At 45.2% G+C, this 22,984-nt stretch overlaps 1 protein-coding gene across 1 annotated transcript in view; it reads left to right on the top strand.

Moving 5' to 3' along the window:
* The window catches only part of CTNNBL1 (catenin beta like 1), a 153,422-nt gene that overhangs the window by 43,687 nt on the left and 86,751 nt on the right, over window positions 1-22,984 (top strand). Inside the window, exons 4-5 of the mRNA XM_040981486.1 lie at window positions 6,006-6,145; window positions 16,295-16,392. Coding sequence (XP_040837420.1) covers window positions 6,006-6,145; window positions 16,295-16,392 — 238 coding nt within the window. The remainder of the gene's footprint in view (window positions 1-6,005; window positions 6,146-16,294; window positions 16,393-22,984) is intronic.

The raw sequence follows: 22,984 nt of genomic DNA, 5'->3' as shown, positions 1-22,984 counted from the left end.
TGGGTGCCTGCCACCTACAATGAGAGAGTTGGATTGAACTTCTGACTGGGCTATTTCTGGCTGTTGCAGGCACTGGGAGAGTGATCCAGTAGATGGACAGCTCTTTCTCTCATTCCCTACCTTTCTTCTTCCCTCCTCTTCTCCATCTCTGATCTTAAACAAATGGGGTGAGCACTGTGTCCTACCTAGTGAGCTAAGCTGTCACTTGCAATTCCAGCATCCTGTACCAGTGCATCGATTTGAGTCTTGGTTGCTCTGCTTCTGGTCTTGCTTCCTGCTAATGAGTCTAGGAAGCCAGCAGAAAATAGCCCAACTACACATGGATGCCTGCCACACAGGGCAGGGAGTCATTTGGAGTTCAGGCTTCTCCCAGATTTGACCATCTCAGTTGTTTGGGGAGTGAATTAACTGATGATAGAAAATCCTTTTGTCTTTCTGTCTCTCTCTTGCTGTACTTTGCAAATAAATAAATCTTTAAACAAATAAATGTTTTACATTAATAAGAATTCAGAAGTACACATTCATTTGCCATCAGAGTACAAATATTGCCCCATGTCTGAGAGTTTCTGTAAAATAGTTTTGATCTTAGACACCTGTGAAAAAGTCTCTGCCCCCTTACACTATCCCCAGGACCACATCCCAAGAACCGTGAGGATGTGTCATGTCCCTCAGCACTGATTGCTGATTTGGAGATTACATTTAAAACCCATTGGTTTGTGTCGCCTTCCCAGTGTTGTTGAACTTTGCCGGTCTCTTGCTAGTATTTCCTAATATTCAGATCACCCTGCTTGTCTGAAGGAAAATACAAAGGCAGGCTGGGAGGATATACTTTAGTCACATCAGGGTAATCGATGACCCCTTCTTGGCCTGAGTTACTCTTTTAATATGTTGCTCTACTGCTTTTCGGTCACTGTGACCCTTGCTCTGAGCCCTCTTGTGCTGAGGTGTGACAGATGCCTGGAGACAGCCCCTCTGCCAGCCGTGGTGTGCGCTTTCAATAAGTAGGCAGCACTTGGTCAGCAGAAACGGAAGAAAACTCCTCTTAGTTGTGTACCTACTTTTAAGTATACGTTTTCTCTTTTAGTCCTCATTATTATAGCTTGTTTGGGAAAATAATGAAATCAAGGTTTAGAGATCATTTAGTATTCTGTGTTCCTGTATTCCAGTGGCATGTCTCTTCGGCTGTCCTGGGTGTCCCTGCATTGAGTTGTGTGCTGTAGCTTGTTTGTATTTGTGCTTGGCTAGTTGCCGCATGCGGCCAAAAATGGGGATTATTCGGTTACCTGTTACATCCTTAGCACTTGCAGGAACACTGAGGAGGTGCCCAATAAGAGCTTGTTGTCATGCTGTCCATGGTCACACAGCCAGGGACGGTGTGACTGAGGGTATGGCTCAGTCCATTCAGGTCCATGTCTTTCCTAAGATGTCTTGTTCATCATGTGTCCCTGGACCTGGTAATATTTCTCTGGCATTTGTCTGTGGGCAGCTTGACTTTCTACTTGTTTATTTTGTTCTGATAATTTTCTATTTGGACTAAGGCCACATATTTGGAAGAACCTCAAATTTGGAATTGAGAGAGACAATGCGTTGTTCACTCTAATTTTTATGTTTTTTTTTTTAAGATTTATTATTTTTATTGGAAAGTCAGATTAATAGAAAGAAAAACAGAGAGACAGATCTTCATTACGCTGGTTCATCCCTCAAGTGGTCACAGCAGCTGGAGTTAAGCTGAAGCCAGGAGCCAGGAAGTTCTTCCAGGTCTCACATTTGGATGCAGCGTCCCAAGGCTTTCGGCCATCCTCCACTGCTTTCTCAGGTCACAGGCAGGGAGTCGAGTGGGAGGACGGGGCAGCCAGAATTAGAACCAGCACCCATATGGGATCCTGGCATACACAAGGCGAGAACTTTAGCCACTAGGCTACTGTGCCAGGCCTGTTTTTGTTTTGTTTTGTTTTCCTTGTAGTCATGCTTTATCAGTTACCCTCCAACTTTCCAAAGGAACTTATTCTTTTATTTGGCAGTTCTAACTCTTGAAGATTTCAATTCAGAATGGGGAAGAACATTAGCAAATTCACATTTGAGGGAATATATAGAGTTTTTATAACCTGGACTGTTTCCCTGAGTAGTGTTCATGTCTCTAGTAAAGGATGGCTCTTCTAACAGATGTCACAAGTTTTAAGTTCATCTGGTCAGCACAGTCACTGTGTTGTCTTCCTGTAAGCAGCCAAAAGCCGCAGTCACATTTTGTGGCAGCTCCTTTCCTCTGCCCCTTCATTTGGCAGGCCTCTGCTGAGTGTCTGTGGTGGACCAGGGCATGTGCCAGGGGCAGGGGGTCTAGAGATGAATGAGAACAATCTTGAGATTCTGATTGGTATTGCCGTGCCGGCGACTAAACCCTCCCGGTCCCTCATATGCACGTGCTCTTAGGAAAGTCTGTCTTTCCAGCCCCATGCATTTGTACTTGACTTTCTGGTTCAGTGCAGTTTTCCGTGTAGATGCCAGTTAATTTTCTTCCAGTTAGAGTTGGCACATTATTATTGCCTGGAGCTCCTGAATTGATTCCATCAGCTGCTATGTTTGGTGTCTCTTTAAGCTTTGCATTATGTGACATTTGCTAAGTTTTCCTTTTGCATATCTTCACCCAAGACATTGATCAAAGAAATAAATAAAAATAAGAGCAAAATAGTTTATCTACACTGGCGTGAGCCCAGGGCCTTGCAGGATGTCGTCGGCGCTCTCTAAGCTGACTCTCATTCACTGATTATCACCAAATCCCCACATCTTGTCCTTGCACTCAATGTGATTTTGTTTAGTACAGTCTAGTGCCCCTCTCTTTTGCCAGTGCTTCTAAGTGAACTGTAAAAATCTTCTCTCGGGTTACTCTCCAGAAATCCAGTTGTTTATATATATAAAAAAAAGTGCACGTGGAGCTTTGCTGATTATCGAGTGCAGATATGATGTGGATCAGCGGTATCACGGAACATGCGACTCTGTCCACGCCAGCCCTGCTGTGTCACGATGCCGATTTACCTTCCGCACATTAGGAGATGGGGCATTTGGACTCTTCCCGAGCAATATCTTTGCAACCACAGAGGAAGGAAAGCACAGTGAAGAGTCTTGCTAAAAATAATGATATTTACTTTGAGTAATAGTAAGCGCCAAGGACTAGGAAAAGCAGAGTAACAACGGGGTGTTCTGTGTTAGCACACCCAAAACCTTGTACACAGCTGTAACAACACGGAAATATTGTCTTGGCTCAGGAGTTTGTGGACCCATTCAAATTTAATTTTTCAATAAAATGGAGTGAAAAGCCCAGAAATAGATTAAGTTACACATTAATATTTAGTGTGTGACCAGGTGACATTTTTCAAACTTGTACGGAAAGGATGGGTTATGATATTGGAGCAACCATTTGCAAAGCAGTAAGTTAGATCTTTGCCCTATATCATATGCTAAAATAAGCTTCAGATCCATTAAACATTTAAATATTAAGACATTTGAAAACATAAATAAACCTGGAAATACATTTGACCTTAGTATAGAAAAGACTTTACTCTGGATACATGTGAAGTGGAGTTCATAAAGGCAAAAATTTGACTACTTGCAAAGCACAATGTACACATTAAGGAGTGAATGCTTTTGTCTGGTTTTATTTGTTCTGCAACAGATTTTCTTAATATAGAGAACATTAATAAATAAGAACCCTGATTTTAAAAAAAGTGGACAGAGGCTGCTACAAGTAGTAAACATTGAAACAATTTTAACTATCAAAAATAATGGTCTGTCAATGTGGTGCAGTGGATTCAGTCACTACTTGCCATGCCACCATCTTATATTGGAGCACCAGTTCCAAGTCCTGGCTGCTCCACTTCCAATCCACGGCCTGCTGACTCTTGGGAAAGCAGCAGAGGATGGCCCAAGCAGTGGATCCCTGCTACCTGTGTGCAAGACCAGGATGAAGTTTCAAAGCTGCTGGCTTCAACCTGGCCCAAACCTGACCATTCGGGAAATGAATCAGTGGATAGAAAATGTACCTATCTGTCAGTCTCTAAACATAGATAAAATCTCCCCCTCCCTTTCTCCTTCCCTTCCTCCCTTTGTCTCTTTTTCTTTGTCACTCTACCTTTTAAAAATTGTTTTCAAAGATTTATTTGAAAGTTTTAATTCCCATCTGGATTGGAATTGGAGATTTAAAAAAGTTAGCACTGTGGGGTGGGTGGGAAACTGGGGGTGGCTTCTCCCTCAATGTCCCCCTTTACCTCGGATACAGGAGGGAAACCATGTGCAAACAATGGTGTTGCCCACTTCCCTGTAGCCCTTGAACCTTTTTACCCCGGTTGACTAGGTAAAGATTGTCAAAATATAATAATAATAATAATATAATATATATATATATATATATACAAAGTTAGCTCTGTGAAGAGGCTAAGGGAAGCCATTACACTGGAGTGACTTTTCTGGCAGAATATACAACTTTGACTTGGCACTTGCCTCCCTGGGAATGTATCCCTAAGGCATAATTATGAATGCATGCATCTAAGTGTCATTTGTCATAGGAGAAAGATTAGGGACCATCTGAATATCTGACAACAGAATGTTTAAGTAAATTAGAATACAGCTACACAATGGAAATCTATGTGGATCTTTATAATGTGTGATTTCAGACAGGAGGTTCTGAGAAATGAAAGCTCCTTTGCATGCCCTGTGATCGAACGGTGGTTTCTGAAACGCTGCTGAGCAGGATTCAGAAGCTGTGTCTGGGCGCAGCAGGGAGGAGTGCCATGGTCAGGAAGCAGAGACTGACTGCACTGTGCTCGGTGGTGGCTTCCTGTCATGGAAGAATGTTTCATGAGGCAAGAGATTGTTTGGTCTGTGTTAATGATGAGCATAGGACTGCATGCTACATAGGCTTAACTTTTGCAGGGTAGTGGGAGGAGGAAGGCCAAGTATCGAGCAGTTCGACTTAACCATTTGTAATGAATAGAATTTCTGTTTACTTTTTTGAGGGCTTATTTCCCTTTTCTCCCCCCACCCCAGGTTGCTACAAAATATTTTATAATCAGAGAAGAAAAATAGGTCTATGTAACTGAACGTAGGAATGCAGAACATCAGAAGTCAGGGATATTGTCTAAAAATAGGCAAGTTTTAAAGAATTACAGTGCCTGGATTGTGTTCTTCAGAAAGGCCCAGATTTCTGGAGTGGTGGCAACTGTGGGGCCTTAGCCTCTTAGCTAACGATGCTGTGTGATTTCCATAGTGTCTGCTTAGGCTGCATTCATTTGTGTTCCCAGTTAAGAACGTGTCTGCGTATATGAGACCCAAGATGTAGTTCCTGTCTGTGGGGTTACGTTCCAGAAGAGAAGTTAGTGACAGCGGTAGCGTAGTGTTCAAGCAGTGAGATCAGAGACTCATGTGACGCTTTTACTGTGTTGGATACTGTTCTGGCTAGGCTTTATGTTTTTCCTCATTGAATCTTCCCAGTATCCCTGTGAGACAGGTGACATTATCATCCCCATTTATCGATGAAGAGGCTGAGCATAGAGAGGTTGAAATGGCTAGGTGGGTTCCAACTCAGGCAGTCTGGCCTTTTTTGGGTAAGGGGAATGATGGGGCATTGATCTCACATGTGAAGGGAGACCCTCTTTGGATTAGCAGGAGAGCTGTGGTCAGGGCAGCTGAGTGAATTGCCACACGGAGGGGTCAGGGTACCTAATCCCTAGATCAGTTAACGCCACAGCGACGCGTTGGGAGCCTCTAAAAGGCAGCTTATGACTGCAAGAGTGAGGGGAACTCTGTAATGAGATCTGAATCCAAGATTGATTTTTGTAATGAGGAAATCGATTTCCCGAGGAAATGGTGTGACAGTATGCTGTTTGGATGAGTATACTTCTTGGTTGGTCTGGCGTGGATGCTTTGACAGATTTTCTCTGTTGCTGTTTGCTTCCCTGTGCTGATCCAGCCCCCCTCTGCTTTTTTTGTTTGTTTGTTTGTTTTTTTCTTTCTAGGTTCATGGAATCTGAGCTGGACCTAAATGACATCATTCAGGAGATGCACGTGGTAGCCACCATGCCAGACCTGTACCACCTTCTTGTGGAGCTGAACGCCGTGCAGTCGCTGCTCGGGCTGCTGGGACACGATAATACAGATATCCTTTCCGATCTGTCTGCTGCAGCAGGAAGGCTGACGTGCTGGGGAGGTGCTGTTTACTCTCCGCTCCTGTCTGCCTCTGCTGATGTGTGCTGTCACGTCTGCTGTTCTATTTCCATTCTAATTATCTCCCATCTTGAAATGCACTCTGCTCTTTACTCATTCGAAAATCAGGTTTTTATCTTTTAACAGATCTTGGGCAATCCTTAATTGTCCTATTTGCTCTTAACAGTACTTGAATTCATCTTGATGTTTCTGTTCATATGTTAGCAGCATTAATTTTCGGACTCTGGCTTTGGAGGCCTTTATATAGAGGTAAGGGCAGGCAGATTGGAATCTGTTGATCTAGACATCATTCTGCTAACAGATGGCCTGGTGGAGGTGAGACCGGGGGAGGCAGCGAACCACTGTAGACAGCACCTTGGGATGTCTAGGAGGACATGGAGTTTACTTTAGCCAGTTCCTTACCAAAGACTGGTGTGCAATAAGCAGCATTTAGTATTTGTTGAATGATCGGTCATTGGACCTGAACAGGTGATCCAGGTTTGACCTCTAGCTTGGGGTGCTCCTCCCTCCCTTGGAGTTCCCACCTGCAAAAGTGCAGTTAGTGACTTCAGCTTCTCCATCCTGTCGAGAAAATCAGAGGAGTCATGTGAGTGCCAGGTGCAGACCCTGATGCCTGATAGGCACTTAGCAGATGCCCCTGGTAACTCTGGATCATGACTTCCCCAAACCATTTTCTGCATTGTCTCCCTTTTTATGCGTGCAGTCGCCTTCCTGTAAAAGGGTTCTGTGCCTGCGGACAGGGTTATGTGCATTAAACCAGATTCCTTTCCCATGGTTGTTCTGTTGGAATCCTGCTCTCCGAAGGTAAGAGACAAACGTCGTCAGTCTGCCTGAGTGATATTCATGGGGACTCTGCTGCTGTTTCCTGTTATTTTCATCTTTCTGGTAATCTCTCCTGAGAGCATGTCTGACTAGGTTCTTCCTGCCTGATAATTCTCCTAGAAATAAATCAGGGAATAATTCTAATACAGCCCTCTTGAAGGGCAATCTGAAGACATTTCCGATGCTTCGTGGAACATTAGATGGAATTAAGAATCGCTCTGTCAGGCTGCAGACTGATGACTGACCATGTTTGCCAGGGTTTGCTGTGGAGTTCTGGGCTGCGTGAGAACCTTCATCAGTTAGCTCACTTCTGAGTGAGCTGCGCCCCAGACCCCGGGGTTCGTTCAGCAGGCATACTGTGGGTGTTTCTGATACTTCAGGCATGGTGGGGCTTGGTCCAGAAGAACCAACCACAAACTGACCTGGAAGCCCAGGCAGTGTGAGGGAGTAACCATCAAGTGATTAGGCAGTCTAGGCTGCTGTAACAAGATTACGTGGCAGGTGGCTGATCAGCAACTGATACTTCATATTGTCCAGTTTCAAGACCCTGGGAATTTCTGCACCTGGTGAGGGACTGGGTCTTGGTTTAGAGTTGGCCGTTTCTTCTTGTGTCCTCAGATGATGAGGGGAGGGAAAGAGCAAGCTTGGTCTGTTTTCTAAGGCTACTGATGCTCCCCAGGGGACTTTACCTTCTCGGAAAGCCTGACTTCGAAATGCCTTTATACTGGGGCTCTGATTCACCACTGGAAGCTGGGGGCTGGGTGGAAAGGTTCTCTCTAGCAGGGATTTACCATCAGACTATTCCCATTCAGGGTTTTAAGTGACCGTCACAGATCGAGTGAGTTGGAGTTCTCCCCGTAACTTCACATTTCCATTGTTCACCAATAGAAGAGTAAATTTCAAAATCCACTATGATGCTAGTGATGACTTAGCCTAGTATCTTATCTGCTTAGTGGCAAGTCTGAGAGCAGATGGGGGAGAGCGAAATGTCGTGGTTGCTGCTGGTACTCCAGGTCCTTTGTTCTTTGGTACTTCTTAAATCTCTGGAATTCCACTGCATCCCCGACAGAGCTGCAGAGCCATGGTCACCCGGTAGGCCGCATAGTAATACAACAGTTACCTATTTTGTTTCTGGAAACACCCGTCCTGCTATTTCTTTTCTTTTTTCTTTTTTTTAACTCAAAATAGTAGCTCTCCCTCAAGACACCGACATTTTGCAGATTTCACCAGGCTGGCTCCTACTGGGGAGAAGACTGACACAAGAAAACACAATTCAACACAGGCGTGCTTGGGGCAGGCAAGGGCACAGATGTTGCGAGTTGTAAAGTTCTGGTCCTTAACAGAAGAAAACAAGTGCTCCCCGTAATACATTTGACAGATGGCCGCTTCCCTCCTGTTTTCCCCGAATGGAAAGGTTTTCCTCCCTCCCCGCAAGTTGTGTGCCAACCTTCACCCTGCTGCCCTGATGATATTTTTTAACATCTGATTTTTTTATTATGCCCTGCATCATGTTCAAAGCAAATTTTTAAATTTTTCTTAATTACCATAATTTTAATTAGGGTAAATGTCCTGTTCCGCAAAATGCAGTTTTGCTTGAGAAGTGACTCTCGGCGAGGGCACTTGCACCTGACCTAGCCTCTCTCAGATGCAACCTTGATCTTCTTGCCATGCTGAACTGTGCTTCATGTCTTACCTGTGATCTATAATGGAAATATTTCTTCAGGAAACGGTTGTTAGCAATTTACTGTTGTACAGCTGTAACTGTCCAGAACACCTTACCATGAATAAACAATTTCACGGCCGTCTTGTCTTAAATTTTTCATCTTTTTTTTTGTTGTTTTGTTTTAACTCTTCATTTATCACCCAAGACCATACATGGCTGGTTATGTGCCCAGCAAGCACAGGTCATCTTTGTTTTGTCCTTTTCTGAGAAAACATAAACTAAGGTGGCAGGGAGGGATTTTAATTGGATCACAGGCTGGTTCCTTGTAACCTTAAGAGGCAGAGGATGTGAGAAACAGCTTGTGCCTGATCCTCTCAGCCGTGAGGCGCTGCTTCTGAGTTGACGCTGGCGCTCTGCATCGCTGCCACCAGCGAGAGCTGTCAGCGCTTTGTACCCTTCCGCCCCCAGAGAGGCTGGAGTGTAGCCCCCCACCCGCCCTTGCCCGACTGACTGCTGACTGCGGGTAGAATTCTGGTCCGGGAAAGTGCACCCCTGGGGATAGGGCCTGGGAGGGTGAGGGGCCCACCCCTCACCCAACCTCACAGACTTATCTCCAAATGCATTTGGAAGGAGCATAAGGTGAAATTCACAGCTGCTGCTATTTCAAAATATGGCTCTTAAAATAATTTTCCCTCTGCATCCTTGAAATGTGTTTTGAGAACCCCTTTTTTTGTGTGTATGAACCTTTTGGAGTGTCTTTTAAAAAGTAAAAACAAAGGCACATTGAAATATACTTTCTTGAGGTGTTGTTAAAAAAAAATAATAATTTTAATATTTAAGCCAAGGAGAGAGCTGTAGCTCATCAACCTTTGTGCTACCAACAACAAAGTCACCATAGCACCAAGTTTCCTGCGTGTACGTGTGGTTTGTGTGCATTTCCCAGTGATTGGGGTCAGCTCCAGTGTGTCCCTGGCATTGACTGGTCCCTCTTGCTGGAAATGTGTTGTGCCATTTGAGAAACTGAGAAGTAATAACTGGTTGAGAAGAAGGACACTGAAACCCCTCCTTACCTTGGCAGGTGGGGTATTATGCTGAGGAAATGCCACCAGAACTCTAAGATGGGGTCACCTCTGGCTGGCATAGGTGACCTCTTGATGGGCATGAAGATTTGTTTTCATGGTCTTGACTTTGGCAATGGAAATTGCTGTTCTTCATATGCTAAAACTGTTATGGGCTTGGTGGTTATTAAAAAAAATGCTATCATGATATCAGGTTCGTGTTCATGGCTTTATTAAAAAAAAAAAAAAAAGATAATCTTGATTCTTGCTGCCCAGCTAAGTATGCTAGTCTTTAGTAATAATAGTCATCTGAACCCAATTTATTGAGTCTGCTTTCTCTCCACCCCTTTTTGATTCAGAAAAATAGGTCTCATTGTAATGTTAAGACATGGGTACAGTGGGTTGCATACTAATGTGCAAGAACGGAGAAACGTGTTAGTGACGGAGTTGATTCTCCTTGCTGCTGAAGGGGCAGCTCTTGTGTGGAGTAGTTTTAGGGAGTGGTCATGAGCACCGCTTTCTGGTGTTGGGCTATTTTCTCAGATTATGGAAAGCCGGGGGGGATTTGCAGAGTTGTCCGGTTGGATTTGGAGAAGGATCAATGTGGGAATTTGGAAAGTGAGGAGTAGACAGGATTTTTTTTAACTTGAGCAATTTGGGCTTGAGAATGCTAAAGTGGAACAAACTGAGATGTACCGTGTTATCCTAGGAAGTGTGTACAATAGTCGCTGTGTCTTGTGTTACAGACCCAGTGTTAATGAACAAGAATAGGGCTGGGAAGGTTTTGAACCTCCTCAGGGGCTTTTTCTAATTGGACTGGGAGGGAGTTGGTTACTGCTGCTCCATTGCGTTCCTTCCAGCAGTGTCTAACAAGACTTGCATATCTTAAGCTGTTATTTTGCTGGGAGCAACTCTCATCTTGATATTTCCAGAATGGAAATTACATTTATGGGACTTTACTTCTTTTTCTGATTTCTCCTATTATTTCCTTGATAGTGTATATTGATAAGCCAACTCCCTCACTACTCCCCTTTCCCCCCAATCTGTTAAATATGCTCTGGAGAAAGGCAGGTTAAGTTAAAACAAAAAATCCAAAAGAGCAGTTAGAAAAAGGACCTGTCAGTGTGGCCTGTGATTGCTTTCCTGGGTTTTAGGTGAAGTTCATGCCCCTGGGAGGGTGGGGTGCCTGTTGTCCGTTTTGGACCTTCTTCCTATGGCGTAGCATTCAGCAGGTACAAAGTCAAATGTTCAGTATCTGTATTTGCCCTTTTATGTTGGTTTGATCTAGGATTGGGATAAAATTGAAGTCCCAGTTCATTCTAAGTAGCTTTGTGCCAGCTGTTTTGAAAGGAGAAAAAGACTGTTTTGTCTATGTTTTTAAAATTCATCTGCATTAATTGAGCCATATTTGATCACGTTGCTAGTTGAGGGATAAAGGAGAAAAGTTTTTTTAAAAATTCAATTAAATCAGTTACATTCTCTGACTGTACTGGTTCATTTTCTTAAGAAACCCTTCTTAAAATTACTTAAAATAACACCTTCTGTTTAATGTATCTTGTTCCCTTCACTGTTGTGTTTTTGTTTTTGTTTTAATAACTTTGGTCCTTGTGGACACATTTCATTGGAGATTAATGAGATTAACATTCAGTTTCTGTACCAAGCCTCAAAGCAGGATCAGGACAAGAAACAAACATCCAACATCCAAAAATAGGAGTGAACAGCACTGTGTCCATGAGCCATCGTGCTCTGTACCCAGCCTGTCTTTTCTACTCCCTGATGATTGTGCTAGCTTATTGCCCCAGTAGTGGACAGGGACAGAGGGAGTGAGTGGGGTGGCCTTACTACTCGACATGACAAAATAGGCTATCAAAAACTGTGTTTTAGTAATTCGTAGAAAGACAGGTTCTCTGTTTTCCCATTATACCCGGACGGGAGAGCCTTTTACCTTGTGAAATGAAATTGTAACTACAGTGGAAAAACCTATCACCCATGCTCAGAATCTGCCTGCAAAGCAATGTGGGATGGGTGGCCATCCATGCTAGGTTTTTTTCATCAGGACTGAACATTCGCCTGTCTCTCTTTGGGTTCCATTCTCATTCCTCTTTCGGGTCTTCAGGTGACCCCATGTCTTCTGGGTCAAGTTGCATTACCCAGGAGTTGATGATAACAATTATGGACTCATTACTGCCTGGTTGAAGGCTTTTTTGTGAAAGTTGGGGATTTATGTAAAATTGGTTAAGGTAGGATAGATGTTTATCAGAACCAGTAGGTAGCTGATTTCTTATTGCTGAGCTGTGGCAGAAAAATGGGAAAGGTGAATAGCCCATGGAACATTCTAAGAAATGACTTTTCTTGGTAGAAGTTAGATATGTACCCTGTTCTTGTATGAAATGACCACCATTGTTAACTTTTTTCCCCCCCTTTTATTTTTTTTATTAAGGTTGCTAGGTCTAATGTGACACATTGATGAGCTTAGAGTTAAGATTGATCAGAAAGCTGTGCTGTTTGGCCCACAGGGCAGTAGAGGCTGGGAAGGGGCTTGATCAGTCGGCATGTGTGCAGTACAGCTGTATGCTGTATAATGCAGTATAGAAAGAAAACTTGATTCTTCAACCCACTATGACCCAAAAAGGGAGGGTGATGTTATTGTTAGCTTACATCTTTGGCTTTGGAGGCTTTTCGAAAACCAAAGGCAGAAGTGAGGTCTCTGGGGATTCTTGATTGGCAATCTGTATTGTGGTGTTTCGTGTCTTCTGAGTGTTTTAATTTACCTGGCCTTTGACACACTTGACTTCTGTTATTTCTCATGGATGCTCGGTGAGATAGACTGATAAGAGACCATTACCCCATTTCACAGATGAGAAAAGTAAGCTATTATGAGATAAATGCACTTGTGCCAGTGCATTCTCTATGTTGTGCGACAAAGCTGGACTTCCCAACCCCAAGCTCGCTCTGACCCTGTATGGAATGCTCTTTCAGATAAATAGATTCTCCCCTCCCTACACATGAAGTTGTGTCCCATTAAACCCATCATTAAGCTGGAAATACTGTAAGTCAAAAATGCATTTACTACACCTAAGCTACCACACGTGGTGCCAGTACGGTGTGGTGTGGTGTCAGCTGTTTTGCCCTCTGGTCTCATGGCTGTTGGGGTGCTGTGGACCAGCGTCTCTTCGCCAGCCCAGAAAAAGATCAAAATCCAGAGTATAATTATTTCTGCATGTGTACTGTTTTTGCACAGTGATGAAGCCGAAACATTTGAAGTTGGAAGCCATCTGTACACTACTTGTCTGTTGAGACTATTTAATTAATTATCACATGCAAGTTAGTGAGTGTTTAACCATGCATGGTGCTATTCAAGGGATATAATATAACATTTATTGCATGCCTAATTCACACCCTTTTCCTGTAGACATCTGACTACAGTGGATGGATAAGAATAGATGAGATGTGTTGTGCATATTAAGTAAGCATGTGAATGGATTATAAGGTTTTACATCTCCTATTCAAGAGATTGCACATGGGGATTTCTTTTAAAAAAAGAGGATGAAAAGGAAGTATCAGCATTTTTTTCTTTTTAGGGATTTTAATAGTTTATTGAAGAAGTATAAGATAGTTTTCTTTTTTTAATTTGATTAGTTCATTATTGTTTGAAGGAGAGGAAGAGAGAGGGATCTTTCATGATATCTGCTAGTTTACTCCTCCTGTGCCTGTAATAGGTGGAACTAGGCCAGCATGAAGCTGGCAGCCAGGGACTCCACAGAGATTTGAGGTCAGCTGCTTAGTATAAGCAACTCAACTACTTGAACCTTTTCGCCTTCTACCTGCCAGGGAGTGCCTTGACAGGATGCTGGAGTTAGGAGCAGAGTCCAGCTTGGGACCCAGTCAGGGGCTCCAATATGGGATGTAGGGTTCCCTTCGGGCTTTTGAACTGCCTTGTCCAATACCTGTTCTAGGGCAGCTCCTTTGTTGTCTGTGATTGTGGCAGTATCCAAAGCTAGAACTCAACTGTGACTAGCCTTTTTTTAACCCTGTGTGTATTCTGTGCATCAGTATGAGATGTAGTGACAAAATGCTATCATTAGAATCCAGTGGATGTAATATTTTCCTTATCTTTTAGGTAACTTTTACTGTGGCTTTGAGTTTTCTTACCTATAAGATGATCATCACCCTTGACCTTGAAATACCATAAAAACTTAGTAGCATGGCATCTGGTGTGGCAGTGACTTTGAAAAATGGTAGATAGGAGGCCAGAGTTGTGGCACAACGGGCCTAGTAGCTGTTTGCAATGCTGGCATTCATACTAGAGTGCCAGTTTAAGTACTGGCTGGTCAGCTTTTGATCCAGCTCCCTGCCAATGTGCCTAGGAAGGTAGCTTCCCTGCCTGTCACATGGGAAGTCTGAGTGGAGTTCCTGATGGCAGGATTCAACCTGGTTCAGACCTGGCTGTTGTAGCGCTCTCTCTCTCTCTCTCTCTCTCTCTGTCTGTCTCTCTCTCTCTCTCTGTCTCTGTCTCTCTTTCTCTTTCCCTCTCTCCTACCATGTCCTATCATGTTGCCTTTCAAACAAATCTTTTTAAAAAATGTTGGCTTTATGATGGTGACTGTTTGAATCTTTAAAGATCTACTCCTTCCTAGGGATTAGTTGGTATCTTGGTTGATACATTTTTTTAATTCAGTCTCATAATTTGTGTTTTGACTTGCTTTTATATAAAAATCTCTGTTTATTTTGTTAATGAAGACTACAAATATGAAGGATTTTTGTCCAAGGACTTCTTTACACACACACACACATATATAATCTTACAGCACTCTCATATTTTGGATAAATATCTTTACAAGTGGAAGAGTGGGACAGGCACTCAGCTTGCATCCCATTTCAGGGTGCCTAGGTCTGAATACTAGCTCTGCACCCTGTCCATCTTCCTGCTGAGGTGTGCCCAGGGATTTAGCAGGTGATGGCTCAAGTGTTTGGGTTCCTGCTACCCACGGACGAGACCTGGATTGAGTCCAGGCTTCTGAGCATTTTTGATGGGAGTGCCCCTCTCCCTCGCCCATTCCCACTCCTAACTTCCTTCCTTCCTTTCCCTTTCTCTCCCTCCCTATAAATAAATATTTTAAAAAGAAAGAATAAGGCATGGAAAGCTTATTTACTTATTCATGATGGTCAGCTTGTCAGTTTGAGATGAGTAAGTGGAATCTTTGAGTAATTTTTCTTGCAGCAAAAGACATTCGTAAAGTACGCAGAGCATCAGTTAGTAAGCCCTGACACTCTGGCTAGTATGTCTGCATCTTTCACATTTGTTTGGGGCTTGTGAAACTGCCCTGGTTGTGGTGCCCGTCTCTGCTGGATTCCATTGTTTTTGGTCGTTTTGGTCTTCCTTCTTTCGGCCAGCCTCCCAACCTTCTCCCAATTGCCGCTCATAGCACATTTAGCACATACTGTGCATAATAGTGTTAGCTTATTCTTCCAAACAGCATTTTCTTTCTTTAGTTACAGTTTTTCTCCCCACTCCACCTCTCCTTTTCAAATGCCTTTGCACACTGCAGTCCCTTTTTTTCAGTCGGTGGTTTTGCTTCCTAGCCTGCCCGCTGCCTCCCTTCTGACTGGTCACCTTCCACCTGCCATTCTAACTTCCTAGCGTGGTTTTATTGCTCTCCTTCAGCAGCAGTGCAATTCACGCTGCTGTCCGTGTTCCTCGCTTGGTACAAGATTCCGGATAAGGAAAGAGAAGTGAGATTGTTTGCCTTCCAGTTTGCAAATATCACTGCGAATCTTGCGTGTGTGTGTGTGTGTGTCTGTGTGTGCACATACTCATGTGTGCATGAAAGAAGGATTACAGGATTCCAGATAAGGAGAGAGAGGTGTGGTTGGTTGGTTGTCTTCCAGTTTGCAAATATCAGTCCTTTTCTCTCCCTGTGCTGCCTTTATCACGTGCTTCTCCATCTCTCCTATTTTCCTTTGGTTTTCTTTCCTTTACTCTAGCTGCTTGTTGCACCCAAGATGGCATTTGAGGACAGGGAGGCTGCGGGCTGTAGCACAGTCTCATGGTGATCGTTCCCTCCATGTCTTTAGCCAATTTGGTCACGCTCTGCTCTCTGAGGACTCCTTGGTGGGCACCAGCCACATCGTCTCCAGAATCATCCCTGGCTGCGGTCACAGATGAACCGTACCAGGCAGCAGCGTTCTCCTGAGTTTGAAAGAATTTAAATTGGGAGTGAGGGTTAAGGGTGATATAACCACTCTTTCCTCTCCAGGGATCCATTTTAAAAGTTTTGAAATTGATGAGAATGCAGAGAACATACAGAATAAGTTGTGAGAAAGGCAGCCAAAGAAGGAGACCGAGCAAATCTCCCAGCAGCATTTAGTTGAATACCTGCTGTGGAGGCAAGCGTGTAGCAGAGATGTTAATAAAACCAGAGTGTATTAAAAAGAAGTGGTGATAAAGCAGTTGACGAGGAAAGAGAAGGCAAGCAAAGGCTCACATGAAATGTCAGTAGGATGATGGTGTGTACGTGATGCCCTTAACATGTTGCACATGTGTCCATTGCTGTGGTCGACTTGCTTCAGGAGCTCACAGACATAGACACCCTCCACGAGAGTGAAGAGGGAGCAGAAGTCCTCATCGACGCCCTGGTAAGTTGCGCAGCCATCCCCTGCCCAGCTCCCGCCCTCATTGCTGGAGTTTTAGAGATTTGTGTCAGTATGGCGGCAGCACCACGACCATCTGAGTGACATCAAGTTGGCATCAGTAAGAACTTAAGAAGGTGAGAGCAGGACTGGGTGAGGGGAGTAAGGAAGTCGAGCTGTGCCCTGTGGGTGCCTTGGTCTTGGGAACTGTGTCTGGTGAGTGCTGTGGATGCCTCACACTGATGAATTACCCGCGCCAGCCAGGCCGTTTCTCATTCTGGTCCTCAGCTTGTCCTCAGAGAGCTGTCATGGCTGTTACTGCCAGCTACATCAGTGAAGCCAGAGCTTCAGGAGGTAGCATGGGGTACCCGTGGCCACGCTGCTGGGGCCTCGTGTGTTCCCTTCTCCTCCATGTTCTCGTTGTGCTCACCCTTGAGCATGCTGCTCCTGAGCATTCCAGGATGTTGGTTTGCTCTTTTGGACTTGATAATGGCAAGTTTTGTTACTGTGATCACTGATTTTGCAGGCTGATCCTCAGAGGCTGCCCAGGACCAGACTAGGCTGGCTCCCTGCCTGCGTAAGAGCGGGCCATTTGCTTGCTGCATTCCCTTTGCTGAGCCCAGGTTCTTGCCAGGCGTTGAAATCTCAGCCGTTGTTCCAGGCAGCAGCCGATCCAAAGGCCTCAGCATGTAGGGGGAGACCCAGAGGCCCAAGGCATCCTTGTGCTGAGCCATACAACAGCCAGTCATGTGACTACAGAGACAAGGGTTGCACCTGCTGCTCCTGCCACACTGATCTCACTGCATCCAGCAGAAAAGGTGCCACAGCCAGCCAGGGGCAGCAGCGGGTCTAGTCTTATCCAGCACTGTACAACCACCCCTGGAACTCTGTCCATGCCCCAAGCAGCCTTCCTCCTCCAGGCTCCAGGGACTGACCTTCCCATTCTAGTGTCTCCTCTGTCTTTTCTTAGATGTTCCTAAGGACTGGTTATGATGTAGTTTGCAGATTCAGGTTGCCGCAGCTGCTTGTGGCTGAAGCCCCTCAGGTGCTGGTTAGGCTACTTTCTGAGTCAAAGAATGAAACTGGGCCCCCAATGGTTCAGAGACCCCGTTGCTACATTGCCTAGGCCTCAGCCTTTCTGTAATGGTCCTGCACCCCACACCTGCCCCCGTGTCGTGCCTGCTGCCAGTGTTTGGTGTGATTGAGGACTTGTAAACCCACTGCCTATGAAGAACTGTCTCACCGAGGGACTGGGCGCCTGCCTGCAGGGCTCCGTGTGACTGAGAAGGATGCAGACTTCTGTGGCTGTTTTGCTCCTGAGTTCTAGAGTGAACTGCCACTTGAGTGAAGTCTGGGCCTTTTATTCTCTCTCTGAACCACCGTGCAGGGTGGAAGGGCTGCTGTCAGGGCTGTCTTGGTTTTGAGGAGCATCCCGGGGATGGGAGAGGCGCTCAGGTGGCACTTGCTCCAGCACCGTGTCCCCGCCATGTCATTGTGCGGTCTTACCTTCCAGAGGTTAATTACATTGGCCCCGGATGTACCTTCCTGCCTGCTCCTCGGGCTGATTTTAATTACCGCCCCTCGCCTCTGTGAATAGAGAAGATGAGAAGGAACGGCTAGCCTGGCAGCTGCGAGTAAGACGCACCAAGGAACAGCAGCATGCACAAAAGCCCCTTTTGTGTTTTCCGTGTTGCTGAACCCACCAACAAAAGCTGAATCTTGCAGATTTTATTGTTTGTTTGGAAAGAAGCAGTTCTTTCCCAGCCTGGGGAGCCATTAGGAATAGCTGCAGTAGAGGGTTTTCTGTTTGTTTAGTTTTTATTGTTATTATTGTTACATTATTTTTAAGATTTTGACTCTTACAGCTTTATCCTGGTGGGACTGACATGAATCACAAACACTGAAAATTTCCAGGCTCCTGTGCTTGTTTGCAGCTAGTCCAAAGCCATCAGTAAATATCAGAGAGAACTGGCAGGTGGTCTTCCATCTATTTTCTTCTGTTCTTATACACCATTTGGGAAGAAAGTTAATTGTTCTATTACATGGGTTGCGTTGTCTGTGTCATTTTAATCCGGGACAGGTGTCAGGGACCGGGAAGCGCACGAGCAGAGGCTGAAGGGCAGGTGGCAGTGCATACCGTGGTGTGCGCCCTGCAGTTATTGCCTTGTTCCCTCTCCCTGTTGGAAGTCCCAGGCAATAGGATCACACATGCGTAGGGAGAGAAAGTGCTGGCCCAGCAGCCGTGGGGATCTGTGGGGCTTTTTAATTTGGTTCAGATCCACTGCTGTGACTTAGGCAAAGAGCAGGTATCTGTGCGTTGTAACAAGTTGGTTTGGTAAGTTGGAAAAAAAAAAGACTCTGCTGATAAGCCATAGAGATGAGGGCAGGTGGCCTTGATGGCCATCCACCTGTCAGACTCTATTCACCCTAGGGCAGTGAATAAAAGCTGTTGTTTTCCTCCTTGCTGCTCCCAGCTGGGTTCTGGGCAGTCCTATGTCCTTGCTCACACTTTGCCTTGGCCCTGCATCCTTGCTCACACTCAACCTTATACTTGGCAGGCCTTGCTTCTCCAGGACTGCCCAGAATGTTCCTTCTCTTCCTTTCAAGCCTTGCTGAACCCTGGTCTCGTCTCTCGAGTTTTGTCAGCCTTGTCATCTTGGCAGGATTTGTACATCCTGGCCCCTGCTGTGTTGGATTGTGAACAGCTGCTCATAACGTGGTGTAGTCAGAGCTCGGTCACCTGCCAGCTGTGTGTCCCTGGGGAAGCCACCTGACCTCTCTGGACTGTATTTCGTGCTCTGTGAAGTGGAGGGCACATCAGGCAGTGCCTGTGTCATGGCATCAAAGTGGGACATGGGCAAGACATTTCATGCATCACTGGCAGACTAAGCCCCCGGTGACTCTTCACCATCCTTGCTGTAAAGGAATCATGCCTGGCAGACAATCAAACTTAGTAAAGGTCAAGTTAGAGTTACATATATCATCTGCCACACAGATGTCTGTGAACATTTAAGTTCTACAACCGTTGTTTTTAGTTCATGAAATGTTTCAGAAAACCTTTTTGTACAAACAATAAAAGCAGACAAGCAAACCCCCTCCCCCCAAAATTTGGATGACATAGACCTAAATATTACATTGTGAGGACAGAGTTTAGTTTAAAAAAAAAAAGTGCGGCAGGTGACGGGGGAGACATCAGCACCAACCCCATGAGGCAGAAGGCTAACTGGCGGTGAGGACCACAAGCCTTCTGTGCAGCCCAGCAGGTGCCGTGACCTCGGTTGGGGCATGGTCAGGAAGGACTACAGGGCCCCAGGCGGCAACCACGGCCCTGAGAATGTATGAAGGTATGACTGGGCCATGGAGTTTCCCAGAATGACTGGGAGGTACTGTTGTGAAGAGATTCATAGAGGCAGCTTCATGTGGAGAGCCAGGAGACCACTCTGTGTCCCCGTTTTGGCCCTCAGCCAACCCTGCTTGCCTTTAGTTCCAAACACCTGACTTGTTGGGATTGAGCCAGGCTGGGAGAATTTGGGCAGCTGAAGTGAGCTGGGCCTTTGCAGAGCACTGTCATGTCGGAGGCAAAGGTGGGAAAGCTCTCTGGCTGAACTTGATGGAAAGACCTTTGTAACAGCTGTGTGGAAAAAAGGTTTGAGTTGGGGCGAGATTGGAAGGTGAACGTTTACTAGCTAGAATTGAACAGTCCTGAGGATTTTTTTGTCCATTAAAAAAATATACACACACACACATATATATAATTTATTCAAAAAGCAGAGTTGTAAGAGATGAAGAATGACAGAAAGGTCTCCCCCTCACTGGTTCACTTCTGAAATGACTGTAATGGCCAGGGCTGTGCCAGGGCAAAGCCAGAAACCAGGAGCTTCAGCTAGGTCTCTGACATGGGTGGCCCTACAAGCACTGCTTCGCCAGGGACATTAGCAGGGAGCTAGATTCGAAGTGGAACAGCCAAGATTGAGCCAGTGCTCATTTGTGTTGGTGTTGCAGGCAATAGTTTCATTCATTATGCCATACTGCCGGCCCCAGGGCTGAGTTGTGTGTTCAGTGGGTATTAGGTGATGTTTTTATGAAATGGCTCAAGTCCTCATAGGTAGAAGCACTCCAACCCAACTCTTGAGAAAATGTATTACAGACAATACCCAATACTGAGGAGAAAATGAACTCTCCTGCAAGTTGTCTTAGCTCTCTCGTTTACTTCCTTCTCTACTTTGGTGCCATCTCCTTTGGTCAAGTGGAAGGAGGAGTCTGATCATGGCCTTGCCCTCATCTTTGGAAAACCTATTGGAATATTGTCTGGGAGACCTAACAAGTAGAAATGACCACTGACTTATCAGAAAATGTCAGACCCAGAACAGTGCTGATTTCCAAGGCTAGTGTTGTTCTGGCTGATGCTTTAATCCCTGAACGGGAGTTGTTTTTGGTTTTAGGCTTAGTCACAAGTCCAAAAACAGGGAGGTAGACCCAACGGGTTAGAGGGTGGAGGACAGAATGCTAATTTGTGCTTCTTATGAGGACATACCCAGAGCTACGCATAATAAAAAAATATTTTTTGAAGGCTTTCTAAGCTAAATGTATTTTGACTGCTTTTGGCCCTCCTGCAATCAGATAAAATTGCATTTAACCCAGCTAAACATAAGGTTTCACACTTTGCACGCTTAAAAGGCTTCCTGTTAGAAGTTAGATTTCCATAGCAAGAAGAAAGATTTTCCCCCAGCCAGATGCCCATTATCCATAACCATTCAGCTCTAGGGTTTAAACTCGCTGCTGACTGCCGCCACCCCCAGCACTTTGCAGACAACTGTGCAGGGAAATATAACTAAGAATCAAGGAAGAGGGAAGAAAAGGCGGGGGAAGCTGTGGCATGGGGAATGGTCGGAGCTGGGGAAGTGCTTTGCAGAAGTGACAGGCATTGTGATGCTGGGGGTGGGGGGAGGCTGCAGGGCCTGCTGCCTCGGGGGCTCACAGAGATTATAAGTCAATCAGAATGGGTTAGGGAAAAACAAACTGTGACATGGCTCTCACTTTCCCTGCAGATGTTTTTCTGTTTTCTCTCACATACCCAAATTGTCCAATTAATTAAGGAAAACATGGCAGTGGATTTCTTCCATGAAGCTCTTGCTGGCTGTGTGATTTGGGAGCAGGAAGGGGAGGAGTAGGAGTAGCTGCTGCTAGTGTGTTGATGCACTTCCAAGTCTGGCACCTTTGTCCTCTCTAGCAGTCACCCCAGGTGGCACTTCCCACCAGGGCCCCACAGGAGGACCCCAAAGGATTGAGGTCATTTGTGATCCAGATACTGCACATGTGTCAGTAATCCCACCTTGCACCACATCCAGATGTTTATCTTTTAGCCTCCCAGAGGTGCATTAAGAGGCTGTTTCCCAGGCCTGTCCCTCTTGCCACTGCTTCTATCCTCAGCTTGGTCTGAATGGTGCCCCTCGAGTGCCTGCCCCACCAAATCCTCCTCAGCAGGTGTCAATTGAATGTGATCATTTTCATTTTCATTTTCTTCTCTGTCCTTTTTTTTTTTTTCTTCCCTAGTGGAAGGAAAAAAAAGCATAACGGAGAAGAGTTGACTTGCAGAATTGAGCACCTCTGTCACCACTTTTGTAACAGTGGCCAGGCTAATGAGCCTTTCAAACCATGATTTTCTCACCTATCTAGAAGCTGTGAGGATCACATGAGCCAGCTGTAGTACCTGAAACAGGTGTTTTCCTCTGTTAAATCCAGCACAATGTGCTGTGTATACAACAGTAACCTCGAAGGGGATGCTGAGATGAACAAGGTGAGATGCTTGCCTTTAGGGTACCTGGCTTTCTCTTGACCTTACCAGCAGTCATCAGGTGTCAGAGGAATCAAGGGCCAGATGCAAATGCCCAACTTGGTGCTTTTGAGCAACTGCCCTGAACCAGATGCACGGTGAGGTTTGTGCCCTGCATTTATTTCACCTTTATAGCTTGCCTGTTTCCCGTCTGAGAGGGAGGATACACTGACCTTTATCTTCAGACAGAGGCTGCTTCCTGGAACTCTGTTGCCAGATGGACAGGATAGGTGGTATTTCTCAGGGCTCCAAACCAGGTGTTTCCTCTGTGAACTCCTTTCTTGTGCCTTAGGGTGGTCCAAGGGCAGTCTCCCAAAGCCCCCTGAAGGTGGCACAGGAGGGAGGTGGCACCCGAGAAGAAGAAGAACTACAAGTACTACACTCCTGATCCCCCAGTAGCTTGGAGTCTTGGCTAAGTCACCCAACCTCTCAAATGACAACTATTTACTGTGGCTATTGGAAGTATTCTGTCTGCCTCAGAAACATTTCCTGAGTCAAATAAAACAGTAACAACAAAAAAGCAGTCACTGTTTTATAAGGTGCTTTGTCATGTTAATGTTCTTTTTAAGAAGAAGCTAAAATAGTGTTAGAAGTAGTAGTTTCATAGAAGTTCAGCCTGGAGAGTTAGGGTTGGTCAAAATATTGAGATTAGTAGAGCCGGTAAACGTTCCAGCTGAGGCTGTCTGGGATGCTGTGGTCTAGAACCATGTTTGGGCTTGAGTGAACTGTTAACCTGGTATGTGATGGCTTTTGTGTCAGGCATTT

Source organism: Ochotona curzoniae, unplaced genomic scaffold (assembly GCF_017591425.1).
Source record: "Ochotona curzoniae isolate NIBS_2020 unplaced genomic scaffold, NIBS_Ocur_1.0 contig_3520, whole genome shotgun sequence".
NCBI classification, from domain to species: Eukaryota; Metazoa; Chordata; class Mammalia; order Lagomorpha; family Ochotonidae; genus Ochotona; species Ochotona curzoniae.
Note: the sequence above shows the minus strand (reverse complement) of the source record. Positions and strands in the feature narration are given on the sequence as shown.